At 31.1% G+C, this 22,209-nt stretch overlaps 1 protein-coding gene across 1 annotated transcript; it reads right to left on the reverse strand.

The window, feature by feature from the left end:
* Positions 1-1,179: 1,179 nt before the first annotated feature.
* Positions 1,180-17,806, reverse strand: w (eye pigment precursor family transporter white). The gene is made up of 13 exons (XM_088259087.1): positions 17,615-17,806; positions 12,731-13,055; positions 11,256-11,494; positions 10,988-11,059; positions 10,135-10,314; positions 8,963-9,120; positions 8,688-8,868; positions 8,449-8,610; positions 8,239-8,370; positions 7,930-8,158; positions 3,599-3,704; positions 2,674-2,845; positions 1,180-1,693 (listed from the first exon to the last, which is right to left on the reverse strand). Exons 1-13 carry the CDS (start codon positions 17,693-17,695, stop codon positions 1,592-1,594), a joined length of 2,139 nt encoding a protein of 712 aa, XP_088115213.1. The 5' UTR covers positions 17,696-17,806; the 3' UTR covers positions 1,180-1,591.
* Between the last annotated feature and the right edge of the window lie 4,403 nt (positions 17,807-22,209).

A 22,209-nucleotide genomic window follows, 5' to 3' on the forward strand; every position in this document is an offset into this window, starting at 1 on the left:
TTACGAGTACAAAAGATAAATATTGTATTGATATTGACACATTAATCATCCCAATATATTATACGGGTACAAGAATATTAGAATTGTTTTTCATTCTTTATAGTTTCACATAAAACACATGTATATAAATCCAGGTGAAAAATAAACATCAAATTAAAATCTTCACAAAACAATCTAATTTTTTAAAGACTAGTAGGCACACAGTATAATTTTTTTGCAGTTCGAGAATTAAAAAAATCATAATTTATTAATATAAAATATCAAAGAATCTATCAAGAGTATGATTAAAGATTTATATGATTATATTTCATAAATACAATATATTTATTATAAAGCTATCAAAAGAATTTTAGTCAATATATTATTTTTATAAAATCATGAATTGAAATAGTGAAAATATAATATTATCTATTAAAAATCAGTTCGTTTGAATTTATATTTTAATCACTAGCATCTATGGAAATTATTTTTACATTATTTGTTAAAAATTAAAATAACATTTTTTTAAAATATTTAGAATTGACTACGCCTGTCAACTACTTCGTTTGTATTTACAAATTTGAAAATGTAATGCGACTAAATTTTATTTTATTTTTTCAAATGAGTTTTTTTTCCAAAATATGATTTATTTAATAGTTAGATAGTGCATTAATTAAAGTTAATAATAAAAGTAATAATAATGGTCAATTTATTATGTCCCGTTTTTGTGGAAAATCGCCCCAGGGGCGGTGTTTAATTTACAGTAATTTTAACATTTAAAACATTATATAATATAAAAGTTGACTTGTTAGGGGGATAAAAACAGATTACAAGTTAGATAAGGTAGTTCTGATATGCAACCTCGAGTATCCTGGCAATTATTTATACTACCTATTTTCCACCTACCATTCCTCCCGTTTCCTTATATATTAGCAATTCTTTTCACCCTTAACTCCTCTTCTCCCATTCATATCCCATCAAATATTGTAGATTCCACCTCGAAATTCAAGAATCTGGAGCAAAGAACTGACCACATTTCCTTCATATAATTATTGATCCAGTTGATACCACGACAGTTCAATGCGGTGCCCTATGCACCTTTTAGTGCGGATATGGGCCAGAAGAAGAGGAGATGGAATATCTTTAATTAGTTTATTCAAAATTATTACATAATAACATAAATAAATTTAAAAAAATACTAACAACTACAACTTTTGAACACGGTTTGGTATAAACAATAAGTATTAAAATAGGAATACAAAAGAAATTATATTTTAGATTATATTGACCTGAAAAAAATGAACTCAGTTATTTCGAGAGACAATTACCGAGACTTTTTAAATTTGTGTGTATTTTATTTTGATGAACTAAATTTTAAAAATACTAAAAACTTTAAATGACTCAATGAATAAATAGAATAATTGACTAAAACCAGTAAAATATGAATTTTGAAATCACCAAGTTTCATTAAATTGAGTTGAAACTATGGTTGGATATTTCATGTATAATCGGTTAGTTAGGAATATTATTGATATCAGATGATATTCGTTTATTTCCGCAGCCGACTTACGACTCGTTTGGTTTAGAAGTACTCGCTGCAGCAGCTGGTACTCTATTCTCTGCGGAAAGTTCTAGAGAGTAGAGCTAGGTATGCCAGGAACCTGAAGGCGACTATGAGTCCCACGAGGCACAATATATCCATAGTAAAGTCGTCCTGAAATTTTAATTGAGTTTCCATGAATTAATATCAGAGTCCCTATATTAGTATGATTAGTAAGTTGGGTTAGCATGATATTTGAACCCAAAAAGGAGTAAATAAATCTGATGATATACATTTATATATATATATATATATATATATATATATATATATATATATATATATATATATATATATATACATATATATATATATATATATATATATATATATATATATATTTATATATATATATATATATATATATATATATATATATATATATATATATATATATATATATATATATATATATATAATATATATATATATATATATATACATATATATATATATATATATATATATATATATATATATATATATATATATATATATATATATATATATATATACATATATTTATATATATATATATATATATATATATATATATATATATATATATATATATATATATATATATACATATATATATATATATATATATATATATATATATATATATATATATATATATATATATATATATATATATATATATATATATATATATATATATATATATATATATATATATATATATATATATATATATATATATATATATATATATATATATATATATATATATTAAAGGAATAACCCACAAAGCTTTTATTTTTTAGAGGCTTGTCTGCAGGCAGGTAAATGGAAAAGATACATCACAAACACCCACACCAATTGAAACTTAATCTTTCTAGAAATTATTTTGTAATAGGTGAAAATAGAACCTCCGACCCCAGTTTTGCAGTCGAGCGTCTACCTAACTAGGCCACGGCGCCACAGCTGAAGGAGGGAGGGGGTTCTTTTTAGTGGGTAAAAATCCCACATTACCTCAGGAGGCTTGGCGCCGTTGGCTCCCTGTGGTGTGTTTCTGAATATTTTTTCCCCCGCCGCAAAAAAGGGTTAGGTTAGGTTAGGTCGGTTCATACCTCGGAGAAGTTGAGCGTCTGCAGCACCACGGCGCCGGAGCGCGGGCAGGTGGAGTTGGCCCTGGTGCAGGGGATGTCACCAACGCCCGCCCACTGGTTCACGAGCAGAGCCTCATTCCCGTAGCGGAACCAGGACAGGCGGGACAGCCACTCCAAGTACACGGGAACGGATCTTGGAGGATGGGAAAAACAACAAATATTACTAATCGACCATTAAAAAGAAACCTGAAATTCATTCATTCATAGTAAGGTTAAAATTAATGGAAAAGTTAGAAACTAAAATACGACTTGGAAATTAAAGATACTGTCGCTCTTTGACTCCTATCCGCATCTTAGTGGTACCACAAGGCATCAGAACGACTGAAAGGTTGATCGAATGAACGAATAACACACTAATCCATGATAAATTTTGTGTCTTTAAAAAAGTGAAAGGTCAGATAATAATTATAAAAATAAAGGAAAAAAACTATCACAAAATGATGAAAACAATAAATGTAAAAAGAATGCGGAAAAATCGGTTGGTAACTCAAAATTTATGGCTTCTAAATTAAAGCCACTCTCTCACCCCATCCTCACCAAAGTGATGCATAAGGCATCAGAACGACTGGAAGGTTGATCAAATGAACAAATAACACACTAATCCTTGATAATGTTTTTATCTTTAAAAAGGTGAAATGTCACAAAAAAATAATAAAAATAAAGGAAAAAACGATAACGGGTATATTTTCAAATTATGCTGAAATCGTCCATAATATCAAATAGGATACGGGTTTTACAGTCTCGAAAAATTCGTAAATTCCTCAATAATATTTTTTATAACTTTATTTATGTACAACGCATTTTTTAAGCGATTGTGGATGTGTAATAATAAAAGGGAATTCTAAAAATTGTTGTTCAAACATAAATAAAATGTTAGGAAACCTACCCCGAATTGAGGAAGAAGCCCCCAAACAGCATAAAGGGGATGACGACAGGAGGACCCATCGACAGAGCCATGGACACACTTCTGCTGGCGCACGATATCAGGTAACCTGTATGGGAAATATACAATCAATACTGCTTACAATACTTAAAGTACATTGTATGAGTAGGTACACTGCTAGTCCGTTGATAAAAGAGACGAAAATAAATCCAACGACTCCTAATTGTACTTATTAATATATTTTCAAACTCCGCTCACTCAAAATACTTGATTTTTCAGGAGATCGTTTTTAAAGTTTAAAAATATAATGAAATGTATTAAAAATAAATATGAAGCCACTTATTTAACTTTTTACTGTGCAACAGTTATTTTAAGGCAAAACCTGAATGTTTTTTCTCCATTTGAAAAATATTTAGTGTATTTAAAAAAATAATTAAATAAAACCTTTTCTTCGTAATGCAAAAACAACACTTTCTGCCCTGTAGGCGGTAAATATTATGTTAAAAATATGCCGCTTTTGCTGGGATATAGTATATTTTCTGGGCATTTCAAAAATATACACAACTGAAAAATGACGAATTTTGAAATATGACGTTGTTGAAAGGAGTGAGCGACTCAGACTTTTCACCCAACCTTGTACTTCGGTTATAAATATAATAACTAACTTGTGTACGTTTTCTCCATTTGACTTTATAACGAAAAACTCTTGGAAAAAAATATTAAACTACTCAACACCCCCTTCATCCTACCATTATTTGGTTAAAAATCTTCATTTTCTCTAATAAATTACCGGCGGTCAACAACCAGATAACAAAAATCCCAATACGATTTCAGCCGTTTTCATTAAACATAACGAGATTTTCAATAATTTATGTTAGATCTTATTTGTGTAATATTTCATGAATTGTGTGTATTTGGTTTTATATAAGTCGATTCAAGATTTACACCACTTTAGGCGTAAGTAGGCGTTTATTTTATTATTGTTTATATCAACATTCAAAAAGTTAGATTATGACATGATTAACCGTAAACGTAAATTTGTTTCAGCCCTAATTATTGTTTTGAAAAAAGTGTGATAAATTATCAATCCTTTTTTTGATTCCTGATTATTTGATAAAAAAAACTCTCAATACATGGAACATTGTGGCCAATCAGGCAAGATTTAAAAAAATGGCAGTTTATAGCCTTTGTCAGCTCACTATAAAATGACTAGAGGAGGCTACGTTTGAAAATATTTCGTAATGATAAAAATCAGCCGCTAAACGTAATTTACGAATACAAAAATTTAAAACGTGAATTTAACTGTCAAATTAAGCTTTGACTAAGCACTGGACTTAGACATTTTTGGTTTACACTACGATATTTCATTATGGAAAGCGCTTTTTAAATTTCGGTTGTTTTTTTCTTTTGCTTAGTTTTACAACAGTAGAAAATATTTTTGCACTATTATCCAGTTGCATGCCAAAGCGATGATTGTCGCCTCGTTAGATTGTCATTAAATACGGAGAGGAGGGTTTACGAGAAATTCAATATAATACCGTAGTGGTACTGCATCGAGTATCGAGTGCCTGGTTGGTAGAATATATCATACGAATATAATTATATAAAATATTAGCATACACGACTGACTACGGTGGTGTCTATTTCCTCGCGACGGAATGTGCGGTCAGACACCGATTTCTCAAGGCAGGTAAATACATATTAATAATAATAATTCACATCGGTATCATTAGCCTGGCGCTAAATTGGTACACGCGAGACATTTGCAAATAATTCAACATAGGCAAGAAAAAAGTATTTTCTTATATGTAACATTTTGCAATCTGATTTTAAGACTGAAAACCCTTTATCATATAAGAATCTTTATTCGTCTTCTAATCCTCACCGCACCCAATGGTACATATGGAATTCCATCGTATTGGTGCAGTGTTTTCTTGATCGTTTATAAAATAAAAACAATGTAATTATTTTTATATTGACGCCACTGGGAAGCGTATTCGGGACCTCTGGCATGGTAGCCAAACGTGGTAACCACAACAAATAAATAAAGTTATCTGCCCGTTACAGCTCCTTTCAGCAATATATATATATATATATATATATATATATATATATATATATATATATATATATATATATATATATATATATATATATATATATATATATATATATATATATATATATATATATATATATATATATATATATATATATATATATATATATATATATATATATATATATATATATATATATATATATATATATATATATATATATATATATATATATATATATATATATATATATATGTATATATATACATCGAAAAATTTTATTGCGACAAAAAATAATGAAATTCGCCTCAAACATTTCATATTTTGTTAAAAACTTTTTAAAAATGCTTTTTTTGTTTGAAAAATAAAACAATAGTTGGGGAATGTATCGTTGAAAAATCGGACACATTGATTGTTATCAAAATTCAAAGCAAAAAAATTGGGAAGTAAAAATACGTTTGTTTCAAAGTTGGTCACCACTTATACGAGTATGGATTACGCATCTTTATCTTATAACTCGATATGTTATATTCTCAAGGCCTACCAGACTGCACAAGATCTCACGGTTCATCTTTACACACTCAATATTTAATTAAGTACCTTCATACATGCATTCAATAACTATACGAAACGTATATGTTACATTTGTTGGTATGAAATTTACTCCCATAATTTTATTCATTTTGCAATACGAAATACCATAAACGGGAGACTGGTTGCAACTATGTAAGTGTGATTTATTATTTATATGTATGTATCTGTTAACTCTTGTAGATATAGTGCCCTATGCACCATTTGGGTATGGATAAGGGTTAAGAAGAAGATGAAAAAATCACATTTGATGACGTTTTTATCCATACAAATTATTTGGTTATTTTTGTTTTCTTTCCTAATAATATTTGTAATAAATGGACTCTACCCCTAATAAAAGTAAGCTTTTCTGATTCTATTAATAAAAAATGGTTTGTTAATATTTGGAAAAAAAACTCACTAATTGAAAAGTCAGCTGACCTAAAATTCATTATCTATCATATAGTCATTATCTCTAAAAATTACAGTGTTCGTCCAATTTTTTTTTTCACATTTTCTTTCAAGTTGCATTTTTAAAATAATATTATTTTTGCAGTTGATTAAAAGCTAGAACAAATAAACATTTTAGAGTTAATCTAATGATTTAATTTTTTATGAAAAATTCAAAATCACACAATTAAGTTCACCTTGCGTAAATTATATATGAAAGTAAATAAAAAAGATATTTATTTTGGTATATGTTAAATCAGAATATACTTTAGGTAGGTACCCACAAGTACATTTTTATAATAAGTATTTTGAAACACAAATTGTTACTTTGTTTCGGATTACAATTCGAAGATTCTCTACGTGTGGCGGGTGACAAGTGACGAGGTAATTTCAAATAGTGACAGTAATAATAGAACTTCATCAAAATGCCAACATAAAACCGTTTAGACAGAAATTGGATTAGGAGGTGTCGATTTCATCGCAACTTGTATTTAATAAGGTGTGACAAACATCTCGGAACTGCTACTGATAAAAAATACTCATGTTGAGGTGTTGATTACTTGATGTATTGTATTTTGACATAACCAAATAATAAATAACAATTGATTGGGTTTGTAAGCAGTGTGATAAAAATAATGATAAAACGGTCAATATTTCGGGTTTTAGGGTCCCTCCCGTTGAAATATTTTCTTTAGATTTATAAGGTTTTAGATTTATAATTAAGGTTGTCAACCATCGGTAGAATGGTGAATGTTGCACGTGTGTAAATTGATCACTTAACCAGCCTATGACAGGTCGTAAGCCCTGTTAATACCCAGACTTTCATATTCTTCTTAAGTTGAGATGTCAAAAAAATGTAAATCGAAATTATTTGAAGCAGAAAATTATTGTAAATATAATTTAAAAAAAGGTTTTCTCATGAGATCTGTGGATGATGAGAAAACGTCTTATGTCTGTTGTTGTGCATTAGTTGACATAACAGAAATTCACATAAAAAATATTAAAACCTTCTTTCGAAATATCATTGTTAGTTCATCGTGGATAGATTATTGCTATTGGGTATAAAGTATCATTAGATTGGAAGTTATTAAAAGAAAAGGTATCATTTTCACACTTAAATTGAAAATAAGCATACATAATTCACGATGACGGCCAAAAACCAGGACTTTACTAATTGCCCATTTGAAACCAACTGTTCCTAATTGATTAATCCAATTTGGTATGACATAAAGACTGGAGGGATTGTGAAGTTACCAAAGGAGGTGGCGACGTTCGCGACTAGAACTGTTATCCCCGCAGCGACAAGGAACCTCTGGGGCTCGGGATTCATGCCGATCATGAAGTATGCGATGGTCGTAAAGAGGAAGGGTATGGCCGCGTAGATGGGAGCTTCCGCCAGGGTCTTGCACAAGAAGTACACGTCGGTCCGGTACATCCCGGCGCGATGCTCCCGCATGAAGATCGTTAGCTCCGAACAGAACACCTGATTTAAAAAAAAAAGTTATAAATGTTATAAAAATATAATTAAAGTACTCGTAATATCTACATTTATTTTACACTTACGTTGATAACAGAAAACAAATTCTGAAAGGTCATATTAGTCAAAAAAATAAAGATGGCTCCGTTAATGTTCATGACTCCATCCTGATCTATTTTCTGATTAAAATAAATTACGCCGATCAGTAAAGCAACCATCTGAAAGAAAAATAAATATTTTAGATCTAAAGGGACATATTTAATTAAAGATCGATGTAATAAATGTAAGAGTGGTACCACTGTCTGCAGCACTCTAACTTTGATGAGCATGGGTTCCTTGATGACGCTCAACCAAGATCTCCAGAGAACGGCGCGGAACTGAGCGCACCAGCTGGCTCTGTATGGGGAGTGCCCATTTGGAGAAGCTCCCCAGTCGTCAAAATCCCACTCGCCTTTATTCTGTAAAAAAAATGTACATAATACATTACACCATCCAATTATCAAAATTGGCCTTCATTTACAAGAGTTTGACTAACTTGGTTTGAGAGTATAGTCTCCGCCTGAAGAGCTAATTTGATCCCTTCGTCCGTTTTCTGAAAAGCGTCGCATACAGTTTCTATAGTTTGTTTACTCGCTTCTTCCCTCGTGGGTACAATAGCCAATACTTGAATGTAAAAATCGGCCGGGTTGTAATTTTCTGGACACGCTACGCCTAACCTAGAGAGAGAGAGAAATAAAAACCATTGATTTTGTTGTAATTAATATCATATGTACATGAATTGCAGGGTCCTCGATACCATATTTAACTTACTCTCTGAAAAAATGTGTCGCTTGGTCCGGTGTACCGAGGAAAGCAACTCTTCCTTCTGCCATGAGGAGCAACTTGTCAAACATGGCGAACACTTCGGAAGAAGGTTGGTGAATTGTGCTAACTACAGTTTTTCCTTTTTGCGCTAAGCCCTTCAGTACCTTCAGAGAGAGAATCATAAAAGTATTATGTTAAAAACGAATAAGAGAGTACGGAGAAACACAACTGTGTAAAAATCATAATATGAGATGTTTTTATTACCTACATACTCGTAATGTTTCATTATACTTGTATGGATATGGTTTTTAAATATTTATTTCGTTCAAAACACATAGGTGGAAATGAGTCAACCTTTATTCTAGAATATCCAGTAAAAATATAGGTACCTAATAATACGATTATTTTATCAATTTATGACATATAATGAACTTTGCGACTCTAATTGGGACACACATGAGGTGTTGGACAACTCGTGTTGTCTTTGGAATGGTGATAAATTAATCCGTGACTTCAATTAATTTATTTAAGAATGATAAGATTCATTACATAGATGTGTTTGTTTTACTTGTTATATTAATAACATGCAAGGTTAATAGTATTTTATATAATAAACGATTCGGTGTGCATATATATTTATGAAGCTGTAGTGTGACGCGAGAAACTAGTTATCAGTACATGATAATGATTTGTTTTCTTGCTATATTTCAATGAAATGTCAACATTTTGTTTTTACACCTTAGACATACCTATAACAATATAAATCAAATTCTATCGGTTAGCTTTATAAATATAACATTATGATTCTTTACACTTGGTTCCACTCATACTTTATAATAAAAAAAATCAGTGGCTCCAGTGGGTATTTTCAGGGGTATTTTGTACACAATACTAATAAAATAAATTAAAAACGAAGCAAAATTTCAACATCAGTTATTTTGAAAACATGTTTGACAATCATTCGCGGATACCTTTCACACTTCTTAAATTAACAACATTTTTAAATGTAAAAACCAAACCATCCCCAGAAAATGTAGCGGACGTTTACACTATAATTATACATAGTTATACTAAGAATTCATGTGATAATCAATTTATTACAATAAGAAAAATATAACTGATTCGTTTACATTTGACCGCACCTCAATCCGAGCATCCTTCAAATATGTAAAACCAACCTGAATAACATTTTGCGCCATGAAGGAATCGAGTCCGGAAGTTGGTTCGTCACAAAACATGAGGGGAGGATCGGTCAGCACTTCGGAAGCGAAGGATAGTCGCTTCATTTCACCCCCTGAGATCCCCTTGAGCCGACCCGGTATGCCGATCACTGTGTGCTCACATTTCGTCAAGGCGAGCTACAAAGTACACAAGTTACTTGATTACATAATTGATTCATATTTCCGTATACTTATTACTATTTTTATTTTTTAATAATATTTATTGGTTGCAAAAGAAAATTCTCCTAGACTATTATGTACTAGGATTTACAGCATATTTAGTTTAAATGTCTTAAAATGGTATTGGATGTGTACACTTAATAATAAATTAATAAGGTTAATCCCTAAAAACAAAACACAATACAATGGATACAATCAGTGGCATGCATTTCATATGGGCACATAAGCAGTGCCTTCCCTAATGGAATGGGAAAATATGGATAACTGTGATTGTAAAACGCTGTTTTTCCTACTGCCTACACTGATTAAAAACTTTGTGCAAGCCACTGGATACAATACAATAGTTACAATGGATTCAATATTTATATCAATCAAGATTTGTCGCAAAGATCATTTATTTGTCGTATTTGTTTTGTTATATTTTCTAAATAAGACACCACTAAATCTGATAGATCTTTGTGTTCTATCACCTAATAAATTTTTGTCAACTGCATACCTTCTTTCGCACATTCTGTTTCCAATTTAAAACTTTCTTTTTTAAAAATTGGACATATCCACAGTGTATGAGGGACATCATGTGATGACGACTTATCACTCGTGTACTTTCGTGTACTTATTATTATTGACTTACCTCCGAGATGACTTCATCAACCCTCTTCATTCGCTGCTTGTAGGGAAGATGCCGGTCCATCCTTACCAGGGCCTATACAATGAAATAAAACAATGATAATACTTGTGTCAAACGTGGAGTTTTTTTGCAGGAAGATAAAAGTCATATAAAATTACTCCCATCATTAATCCCAAGAAGGATTGAATAACACGGGTTATCAGAGACAGGGACTAAATGATTTCATGATGGACGCCAGGAATGCAAATTTAATTTTTTTTCAGCTGATTACCTGGAACGTGAGGTGCTCCCTGACCGTAAGGGTCCCTATGAACATATCGTCCTGCTGCACGTAGGCGGCAAGCGCCGCCAGGTCCGCCGCGGAGACGGGCCGCCCGTTGAGCGCTCGCGCGCCGCCCACGGCCAGGCCCCGCGCAGAGCGGAACAGCAGCGTGTTCAGCAGGGTCGTCTTCCCCGCGCCCGAGGAGCCCATGATGGCGAGCAGCTCTCCGGGCCGGGCGGACCCATGCACTGAACAATACGAACATCTTGTAAACGAACAATACAATACAAATAGGTGCACTGGACAATTTAATATTTCGTAAACGAACAATACAATACAGATAGGTGCACTGGACAATATAAACATTTCGTAAACGAACAATAAAAATACAGTAAAACCTTTCACAAACGAGCACATCTCATAACGAGTAATTCGAATAACGAGCAAAACAGACTGTGTAAAAAATGCTCCCTTAACGAGGGGAGGAAGTATGTAGTATCTTCTGGCGCAATAAGGGAAATACTGAAAGCATGGAAAATAGTTGCATCGTACACTGAGAAGTGTACGATGCAACAGTTTTCTATACTAAAAAGGTGGCTCTGCAATCTACAATTTTATAAATTGATAATGGTGTATTTTCACCAAATTTTAAAGCGTAGGCAAAAATAAATGTCTCTTGAAAAATATTTGTCATAAATTCAAAAATAAAAATAAACTAGTTACGTCATTTTTTATTGTTTTATGTAAATCGAAATAACATTCCAGGTTGCAACGCTTTTTGACGATTTACAAGTAAGTAATTTTATTTTAATAAACGTTAAAAACATTAATTTTTGAGGGATTTAATAAATATAGATATGTAAAAGTAAAAAACGGTTGGTTTAGTTTAATTTCTCTTTTTTGTGGATCAAATTAAATCCAGATATATTAACATACGTACCTATATATTTTGGGGTGTCCAAATAACTTATTATTAATTCTGGATTTGACCACTTATGAACTACTTTTATTAAGACTTTATTCATACCTCACATAGATTAAGAAGTTTATTTTATTTTTGAGAGTTTCCTGCTATGTGAAACAACTCGTAAGTAAATATCATATGCATAAAGGTTTTTGCATATTTATATCAACCATATATTTCGCCTATGAAGTTTTCACCGAATGTGTGAATTGCGTTGTCACATGAACCATTTATATTTTTTTGTAACTTGGGTAATTTAGTCAATAATGAGTAAAATAGTCAATATTATTTGGTATATAAAGTCATAGTTTAAACCAGCGAATGACATTTCGTAAGCTTTCCAGTCTTGTATATTCCATCTCGATAAAAAAATCTTCATCGATAAAGTAAAATTAGATATTAATGCAATCCTAGAAATATTTATTACAAATAATGCGATGTCACAATGTTTTTTTAAATTTATTTATGTGATAAATTCCTTAATAGTATCATGCGTTCTAATAATACTATAATAACCTACCACTTTTGAGGATCTGCTTCCTCTGGGGCGGCGGCCTTCTCTTGTCCCTCCTCCTGAAGCAGTCGAGGAGCCTGGAGCCCTGCGCGGGCAACTCGGTGGTGAACACGTTCATGTCGCTCCACGTGTAGCAGTACCGCGCGGGCGTGGGGCCCGTGCCGGGCAGAGCGCCGTAGCCGCGCCGCTTGGGGCCCGCGCCGGGCAGGGCGCCGTAGCCGCGCCGCGCGGGGCCCGCCAGCAGCCCGGAGTCCGCCCCGGGCAGCGGCGGCGGTGGAGGCGGAGGCTCCCCATGGTCGGGTATTATGCCGCGATACTCTATTTCCGGCGACTGAATGGAAATAAACCTATTAAATATGCTTGCCCAAAATGACCCACTCGTGTTTAGAATTAAAATCGTAATTTTGAGGAACCTTTTTCAGGTACTGTAATAAATATAAATGCAGGTTTCCAAAAAAAAAATAGTAATCTTATCTCAATCTCGAAAAATATTAACAGAATATATACTCTTTGAACATTAATAATGATTTTGTTGTGAGGTCAAGGGATCTTGCATCCCTCATTAGGTCTATTGTGACCTCCCTCTGTATCACAGCTCACTCCCAAGTCCTACGTGTGTCATGTAACTCACGACCTATCTTGGTGGTAGGAGCTTCACCTTCTCGGAGTCCAGTAGTGGTCCTCCAAGGATGTGACTTCGTTTGTGAGCGAGTGCGTCACAATTAATAATGATACAAATAAGTACAATGTCTCTCTGGGTTTATAATTTTCCGGCGCCGTAAAACCGCGTCGCGACGTTTTAGACAGTGAACGCCGCAACGTATGTAGTCATAACATGAGGATAATAACCCGGAAAACAATATTGTATACTTATAGTGGATACCAAATAAAGGGACTATCAATGTAAACAATTGAATTTTCGTAATCATGATTTTCGGTAAGTAATAAAATGTTTATTTAAAAAAAAATCGTATTTTTGTATGGTTTAGGCGTTGACAGGATTTGAAGATAATCATGCGATATAACAAGTAATTCGACATGTGCACAGTCTGATAAATACAAATGGGTCGTAGTGTCTGAATAGTCATTCAGTATTAAAATGATTTGTGTAGTTTATGAATCCTTTTCACAGTATTTTTCATCCGTAGGTAATATGTCAACATTCAATAACGCAGTAAAATAAGATCCGAAAGCAAATGGATGATGATTTTTTTTCGGTGAACCTTGAGATATTATCAAATCAATCGGTCGCCTAATACCTACCATTAGATATGAACGAAAAACTAAATCATTTGAATGAGCATTGTACCCTTCATACTCCAGTAGGGTTAAATTCAAGAAACTTGTGTCCCACGTTAATAAAAATTACATTAAAGAATTTTATTTCGTACTTGTGTTTGAATATTATTTTAAATATTGTCTTAATAGAATGTAATCTAAGTAAAATACAGAATAATGAAAACAAAACGATTGCCTCTTTAAACACATCTTATACATTATAGTATGATGCAACTGATCGCCTTAAAATGTTTGTTAAGGGGATATTCGCAAACTCAGAATTCATTCCACCGGAGTTTACTCCCGATATTTTTTAAAGAATGTATAATGGATATTTTTTGTTTTTTAGAATATATATGAAAAATATTTTTATGATTTGTTTTAACTCCTTACATTTCAATAACTCTTTTCTTTTCAAAACCATATAATTATTTTTTTTCAATATAAAAACGGTGTTTTAAGAAAAAATCAATTACGTAAAATAGATCAATTACGTAATAAACATAAATTTAGAGAAAATTAAGTTGCGACGTGACGAATACTGGGCCTTACTCATAATATTATGTGAAGATCTTTTTAGCATTTACAACATAAAAGAAACAAGATATTGTTGAAAATTTGAATAAAATAATTCATACTTTGTGTGATATGTAGGTACGTAATGAAAAATGTAGTTTATAAACAGGGCGCACGCCATATATGGGTTTATATAATACTAACTCATTTTACACAAATTATTACACAAAAAAATCTACAATGGTAAGTCGATATGGCGTACGTAACATTGACATTGTCTAATCACTCTTAATCGGTCTGGTTTCACATTTGGTATTCCTCGTGTCTAGTACTGTGTAGGGCTTCCTAAGTCTACAGCACGCGTCTCCTGGTGCCAAGGCACTCACCACACCTGATTGGGTAGTGGGAATATCAAGTTTCGCGTGTATAATACTGCCTGACAACGTGAATTACATAAGACGTCTATCTTTACCTATAATGTCTACGCACCACAATTACGCATCGAAAGAAAATGCGTAAGACTAATTACAAATTATTGTCAGTAAAAAAATGTCAGATAATTTTGAATACCTCATAAAATTTATTTACGGTTAAATGTGTAGGGATAAATAAAAAGTATCTCTCTATTGCCCGTATTCACAATCGTACCTACAATCAATACAAGTACCTACCTATAAATTAAAAACAAACATAAAAAAAAAACAATTAAAAAATAGGCCGGTCAAAGCTTAGAACTACATATGTATTAAAAACTCTAAAAGCGAACGTGCTCGCATCATTAAACATAATGAGATTTTTAAATATAATATATATCCGTACTTACCGAACAATATTTCATGGATTGTCTCTAGTGTATAAGCTTTTCTATTGGCGGTTTTAAGTCACATTACGCATGACTACATTTTTATTTTATTGTCGTTTATGTGTACACTCAAATTGTAATGTTATGATATTCTAAAATTTCAAAATAAAAACGTTTTCATCGTAATTATTGTTTTGATAGTAGTGTGATACTTTATTAACCATTTTTTTATTCTTAAATAATATCATTTTATTTTCTCGATACATCATGCATGCATCACACACACATGAAAAACTCAATGCGTTTATCATCAGCTGATTAAAATATAATGGTATGAGGGTGTTGCGTTCGAAAGAATTTCCGAATCAGTCGTTAAATGTGGTTAAATCTATATTAAAAATATATGTGTGTGTAATTCATATTACTGCAATGTAAATTTAACAATGTAAATTTAATGTTGTCCACCTCCGTGGTGAAATGGTTAGCTTGTTTAGCTGCCGTGCTGGAGGTCCCGGGTTCCATTCCCAGGGAGGTGGAAATAAATATTAGTTATTTAATACTCTAATATTTATTTAATATTACCCTGGAACTGGTCACTGAAGCGCAGGAGTGATCACCTTGCCTTCATCTGTCATCAAGATAACACTGCGTCAATACGATGCAGTGCCCTATGCACCATTGAGTGCGGATAAGGGTTAGAAGAAGAAGAAGAAGAAAATTAACAGAAAAAAAAACTAGTGAAAAAACACAGTAGTTGTTGTAATCAGTTCTAGTAAATAAATATTTATTTTCAAATATAAAAAAACTTCATAACGACATAGAAAATATAATTATTATTTTTAATTAGTCGTTTAAGAGAACGAGGGCAGGTACATTAGAATACCGTATATCGCATAACTCAAACAAGATTGTGTTATTTGAATAACATTTTGAAATACACACGTGATCTTTATGTTTATGTGTATCTCACAATACGTAACATGACAAGTTCAAGTTTTGAGTTCAAAATAATAAAATAATTTAATAACATGCAACTTTTTATTACTTGAAACTAATTTATATATATATATATATATATATATATATATATATATATATATATATATATATATATATATATATATATATACATATATATATATATATATATATATATATATATATATATATATATATATATATATATATATATATATATATATATATATATATATATATATATATATATATATATATATATATATATATATATATATATATATATATATATATATATATATATATGTATATACATATATATATATATATATATATATATATATATATATATATATATATATATATATATATATATATATATATATATATATATATATATATATATATATATATATATATATATATATATATATATATATATATATATATATATATATATATATATATATATATATACATATATATATATAAATATAAATGACATGTATGATAAATATATTTATGGCTTGTATCGAATATTATTGGGCAATTTTGTGGTAAATTTTATCAAAACCACAGTATTCCCTTGTAATGTTGGAAAATGGATAGTCGGGATATGGAATCACATTACATTTGAGCTGAAATAGAGTTAAATAATCATTAAATGCATGACGTTTTTGCTATTAGGTATAAGATTTTACGAGGAAGTTTACCGTCGTGGAGATTTTAAAAACCTGGTTATGTAAATAATAAAAAGGTGCTACATAGAAAAGAGCGCAACTTTTAAATTTTAACGAGAAATTAAAAAATGACGAATTTAAACTACAAATCTCTAAGAAACAGACAATATGATACCATGTACCATTTAGTCAACTTTACGGAGGTAGGATTTTTTCTACAAAATCTTTCGAGAAACAAAAAAACGTGGTGAGGGGTTCTATTCTCTCTGCCTACCCCTGCGGAGAAGCGACGTGATGGTTAGTTAGTTAGAAAGCGATGTTGACCCGGTCATAAATCTGATGTATGGTAAATAAGTATGAGAGCCGTGTATGGTAAATAACAACCAACATTCTTATTTAAAAAAAAAAACACGATTTAATTTAAAAAAATTACATTTTGGCTACAAAAAATTAGTGAATATATATTTTTTACAACATGTGCCAATACGAATAAGCTTCATAAGTTGAGTATATCTACTATTTATTTGTTATAACAGTGAATTTTTAATAGAAAGAAACATCAGAAAAAAAAATCGCAAAAGTCATAAAAAATCATGAATTTAATAAAACATACATGTAGATAAAAAGAAAACTTACAGGATTAGCGGTGTAGGTTGCTCTCTGATGCTCTGCAGATGTTGTAATTAGCGGCTCGTGCTCATCCGGGCTAGCTGTCATTTTTTGTTTTTATTTTGGATTATTACTTTTGAACACAAAAATGAAAAGTACACAAAATCACCAGCGCACCTAATGTAATGCAGCACTGTCAACTATTTGTGAGCGCCATGGGTACTTTGCAAGATACGAAGTACTTATCTCAATAATTAAATATTTACATACTATGTAAGACCTGTAAACATTAGACAATCACAGTTTGATAATTATTTGACTAGTGTGATTACTTTTCTAACGTATATGTCTTTTAAATTCGTCATTATTTTATTTTATCCATTTTATATCGACAATGTAATCCGCTTAGCATTCAAACGCGGCGCGTTTTGCATGGAACGATATAAATTTTGTAAGTTAGTTCGTGTAATCGACGCTCGTAGCACAATGGCGCTATGGGTCCAAAAACATAGTGTTGTCAGCTGAAAATACATGCCGTTAGCGTGTAATAAAGGCCTACTTTTAACAATATTGGACTAAAAATGGAGGACTTCTAGACAGACAAATATCGAATAATTATTAATCCGGGAACGTTGAACTCCTGTTTAAATTAAAGAAAACCGAAATATTTCGTTTGTCAATTTTAATCTCCATAAAATCTGGCGCGGTGTATCAGACAGTAACTTTGATACACGCCCTATCCTCCTATACAAAAATAACGTGTTTAGGTTTTTTAAAATCAGCAATAAATATTTTTTTCATGTGATGTCAGTGGTGAAATTACATGTTCTGAATTTTTATTTTTTGAAGATTTGTCTAAAATGTTTTATTCTTGGTAGAATTACTGCTCCTTCATTTCCTTTCCCACATGGCAGTAATTTCCTTCACTTAACTATCTGTAATCGACAGAACATATTCTACTCCTATATCCATGAATCTAGAACACAGAAACCATCCCTCACATAATAGGAATTGAGCTGGTAGCGGTAAATACAGTAGAACCTCTCATAACGAGTAATTCACATAGCAAGCAAAAAAATGTGAAACAGTTGCTCCCTTAACGAACGACATTTCACATAACGATTAACAGAGAAAGGGCAAGTCTCTTTTTCACTACATTCACTTGTGAGTTGGGACTTCCGCGGCTTGAGAAGGAAAAAGGAGGACCCTAACTTCTGCTTGGAAAAAAACTTTGGCCAGAGAGTGTTGTCAAATGTGATTTTGAAACAGTACCTGTGGAATCTACGGAACTTGAGGTGGAAAACAACGATATTGAAGAGCTTGTGAAAGAGCACAGCCAAGAGCTGGCCACCGAAAAGCTTATGGAATTTCATTGTATTTCACAGCAAGAAACTATTGAGGAGAGCTTGTTAATGGAGGAGAAGGAAGTAGCAGAGCAACAATCTTCTAGCACAATAAGAGAAATGCTGAAAGCATGAGAAACTGTTGTATTAAAAGCATCACCCTAATAATGAGGTGGGTATTCGTGCAACAAATTTATTCAATGATGAATTTATACATTTTTGACAAATTTTGAAGCGTCGGCAAAAACAAATGTCCTAGACAGTTTTCTAGCTAAAAGGGTTAATTATTTGTCATAAATTCATATATTTTTTACAAATCTAAATTTTATTCCAAGTTGTTACACTCCAACAATAAGTAGTTTCATTTGAGTAAACGTTAATAAAAATATATAAAAAGTTTGGTATTATTTCGGCATTAAACGCATTATTTTATTTAAAATGTTTTACTTAAGGAGGAAGATGCCGGAACGAATTATGCTCGGTATAAAAGGTTCCACTGTACTTAATTAGGTAGCGATAAACACTCACCAATTTTTTTTTTTTGGAAATAAAAAGTGTATTCGATTTAAGTCACATGTATAAGTTTATTGAAATGTTCATAACAAAAATATGTGCAACTGGAAAACAAATAAAAAAAAGTGTTCAAAGTTACCTGCTTAGATTGAGTGTATTTATTTTTATATAATACGCAGGGTAGATCTACCAAATCCAGCCCTTTTCTCGGAAATGCAACATAGCAAGTTGAGAAATTTTATACTTGAGCTAATTTTCAAATATGTAGGTTAGACATATCCCATAATACCCCAAATTTATCAATTTGTAATTGTTTTGTGCAGAATGTTTACTTAATTACATAAACATTGATTTAATGTTTCAAGCTTATTTCTCCTGAGTAAAATTAAAAAAAATACATTGTTAGTCAAAAATAATAATAAATTATTTGTCAATTATAAATGTCTATTAAAAATAAATTTGTCAAAAAAATACACTTAAAATGGAAAAATATAAAATTATCTGTTATCATTTACTTTTTGTCCGCCTCCGTTGTGTAATGGTCAGCACGCTCGGCTACCGTTCTGGAGGTTCCGGGTTCGATTCCCAAGGGGGGTAAAATAAATATTAGTGATTTTTTCACTGTAATATTCATTCAAAATTACCATGGACTGGTACCTGAAGCGGAGGGCTGATCACCTTTCCTTCATGTATAAACGATCAAGATAACACTGCGTTTATATGACAGTGCCCTATGCACCATTTGGGTGCGGATAAGGGTTTTATTATTATATCATTTACTTTGGTTTTAAGAATAGAAAAAGCATTATTGCATTTAAAAATCGAATAGTTGGAGTAAGAGTACACAGAAAGTAAAATAAAAACGTTATACTTATAGTGAGTTTAGTAGCTATTCTGTAGAGGGTTAATTTAATGTGGCTTGACAGCAGACAATTGAAATAAATGCTTTCATCAATACTTTTAAGGCTAGCAAAAAAGTTAGATATCTGGCAGAATTTTTACTGTGAAACCTTTTCAATTTAGACCAAGGCTTGTTGAAAAAACTTCTTTTTATTTTTTTATTGATACACACCAGTACCCAATAAAATTAGGAATAAAAGAAAACAAAATAATTTAGTTGACGTAATTATTTTATTATTAATTGATGGTAATGTCGCCAATCGCTTTAGGAAAAAAGCTACATTGCCATACATTCTACCCATGAAAAGAATTCAAAGCAAATACTTAATACATATATTATTAATTATAATACAAATATTCACATAATATAATATAAATGTAACTATTTTCATAATATTATTGAACTTCTTCATATTAAACTTTTTCATATTAAATACAATCCATGTTATGTTTCCCACACAATATAATAATGGTTACAATTTTTTTGTAAAAAAGAAGAGTTTTAAGCTAAATGGGCTTATTTATAATCAAAAGCCAATCTGTATTATGTTTCAATAGATTATGTGTAACTAACGCAAAAAAGGTACATATTTTATCACAAGCGCCTTACAATTAAATCCAAAAGTGAAAATTAATATTGCATCAATATTACTTGAATAAAATAAACAACAAACAATTACATATTATTCTCATACTTCTTAAGGGTGAGAAAAATAGTATACAATTTGGCATTGAGGTTGTGCATTGCAGGTATTTATTAGCAACACATTCATTTCAATATGTATTATAATATTGTATTTGTCGCTTTTCTACTGGTTCCTTGATAATGAGTTCTACTACCATATTCAATGTATTGGAATAATCGGCTGTCATATCGACACGGCAATAGTGTTACAGATTGATTAAATATGTAAAGTTCGTTTAAATATCAAGATAATACCAAATAATTAAATATGTTAATATGTTTCCTTATCCAGTTTTGTATGAAAATGGACAGCGACAGTCCACTAGACTGCTATCTACTGGTAAAGTGTCAAAATACTTCAATAAATAAGACATTTACCAAATACTTTGACTAAACAAGTACTTCTAAAATTAATGTGACAATAAGAAGTGTAATTGTGTTTTAAGTGAAAAAAATATCAATCATAAATAAATGCACAAAAATACAAAGAGAAGTTGTTTGCATTGAATTGCAGAAGTACATTGAATGCATATTAACATGATAATCACACGCTGAAAAACAAAGATGGCTGTGGTGAATAATACAACTGTTTTTACATGGATGGCAGCAGTGCTGGACCTATCATAGGTTCACTTGGTATGAATGTGTAGGCACTTGCTTACTGAACAATACTTGTTTAGTGGAGAATAATGTACTTGTATTAATTTACAAATGCGTATATTTCCATCTCTTTTCAGAAAGTGACAGGGCGCAAGATCCCTCTATTCTTACAGAGTTCAGAACATTAACATATTTAAGTATTTGGTAATATTATTTACACCTCTAATAAAAAAATATAAAAATTAAGTAGAATAAAAAATAAACATTTACATGAAGATTAATTTTTCTCAAATTAAATGCCTTTTCATATTTCTATACATTTTTCAAATTCTTAAATATATCCACAATGTCTGTATGTACACAAGCCTAAGCAAGTAGCGGTAGAGTTGTCTTTCTGTAACAGTGTTTGAAATCACTGTTGAAGGGCACGCAAACAACAAGATTATTTAATAATTTTAATGGTATCCAACAGTGTAGAAAACCATGTTTAAGAGTACATATTTTCTGTCTTTTTTTCAGTTCCGTGCCACAACAATCGGCATTTATTCATTAAAAAAATACAAAAGTATACAGGATCTCGC

The sequence above is a fragment of the Brachycentrus maculatus genome, unplaced genomic scaffold (assembly GCF_059751285.1).
Source record: "Brachycentrus maculatus isolate JH-2025_06_01 unplaced genomic scaffold, ASM5975128v1 h1tg000110l, whole genome shotgun sequence".
In the NCBI taxonomy this organism is placed as follows: domain Eukaryota; kingdom Metazoa; phylum Arthropoda; class Insecta; order Trichoptera; family Brachycentridae; genus Brachycentrus; species Brachycentrus maculatus.

Coding starts and splice junctions, on each gene's coding strand:
- w (XM_088259087.1), bottom strand. CDS start 17,695: ATGACAGCTAGCCCGGATGAGCACGAGCCGCTAATTACAACATCTGCA. Junction 11,060..11,255: donor GGGAGCACCTCACGTTCCAG/GTAATCAGCTGA, acceptor TTCATTGTATAG/GCCCTGGTAAGGATGGACCG. Junction 10,315..10,987: donor TTGATGAAGTCATCTCGGAG/GTAAGTCAATAA, acceptor TGTACTTTGTAG/CTCGCCTTGACGAAATGTGA.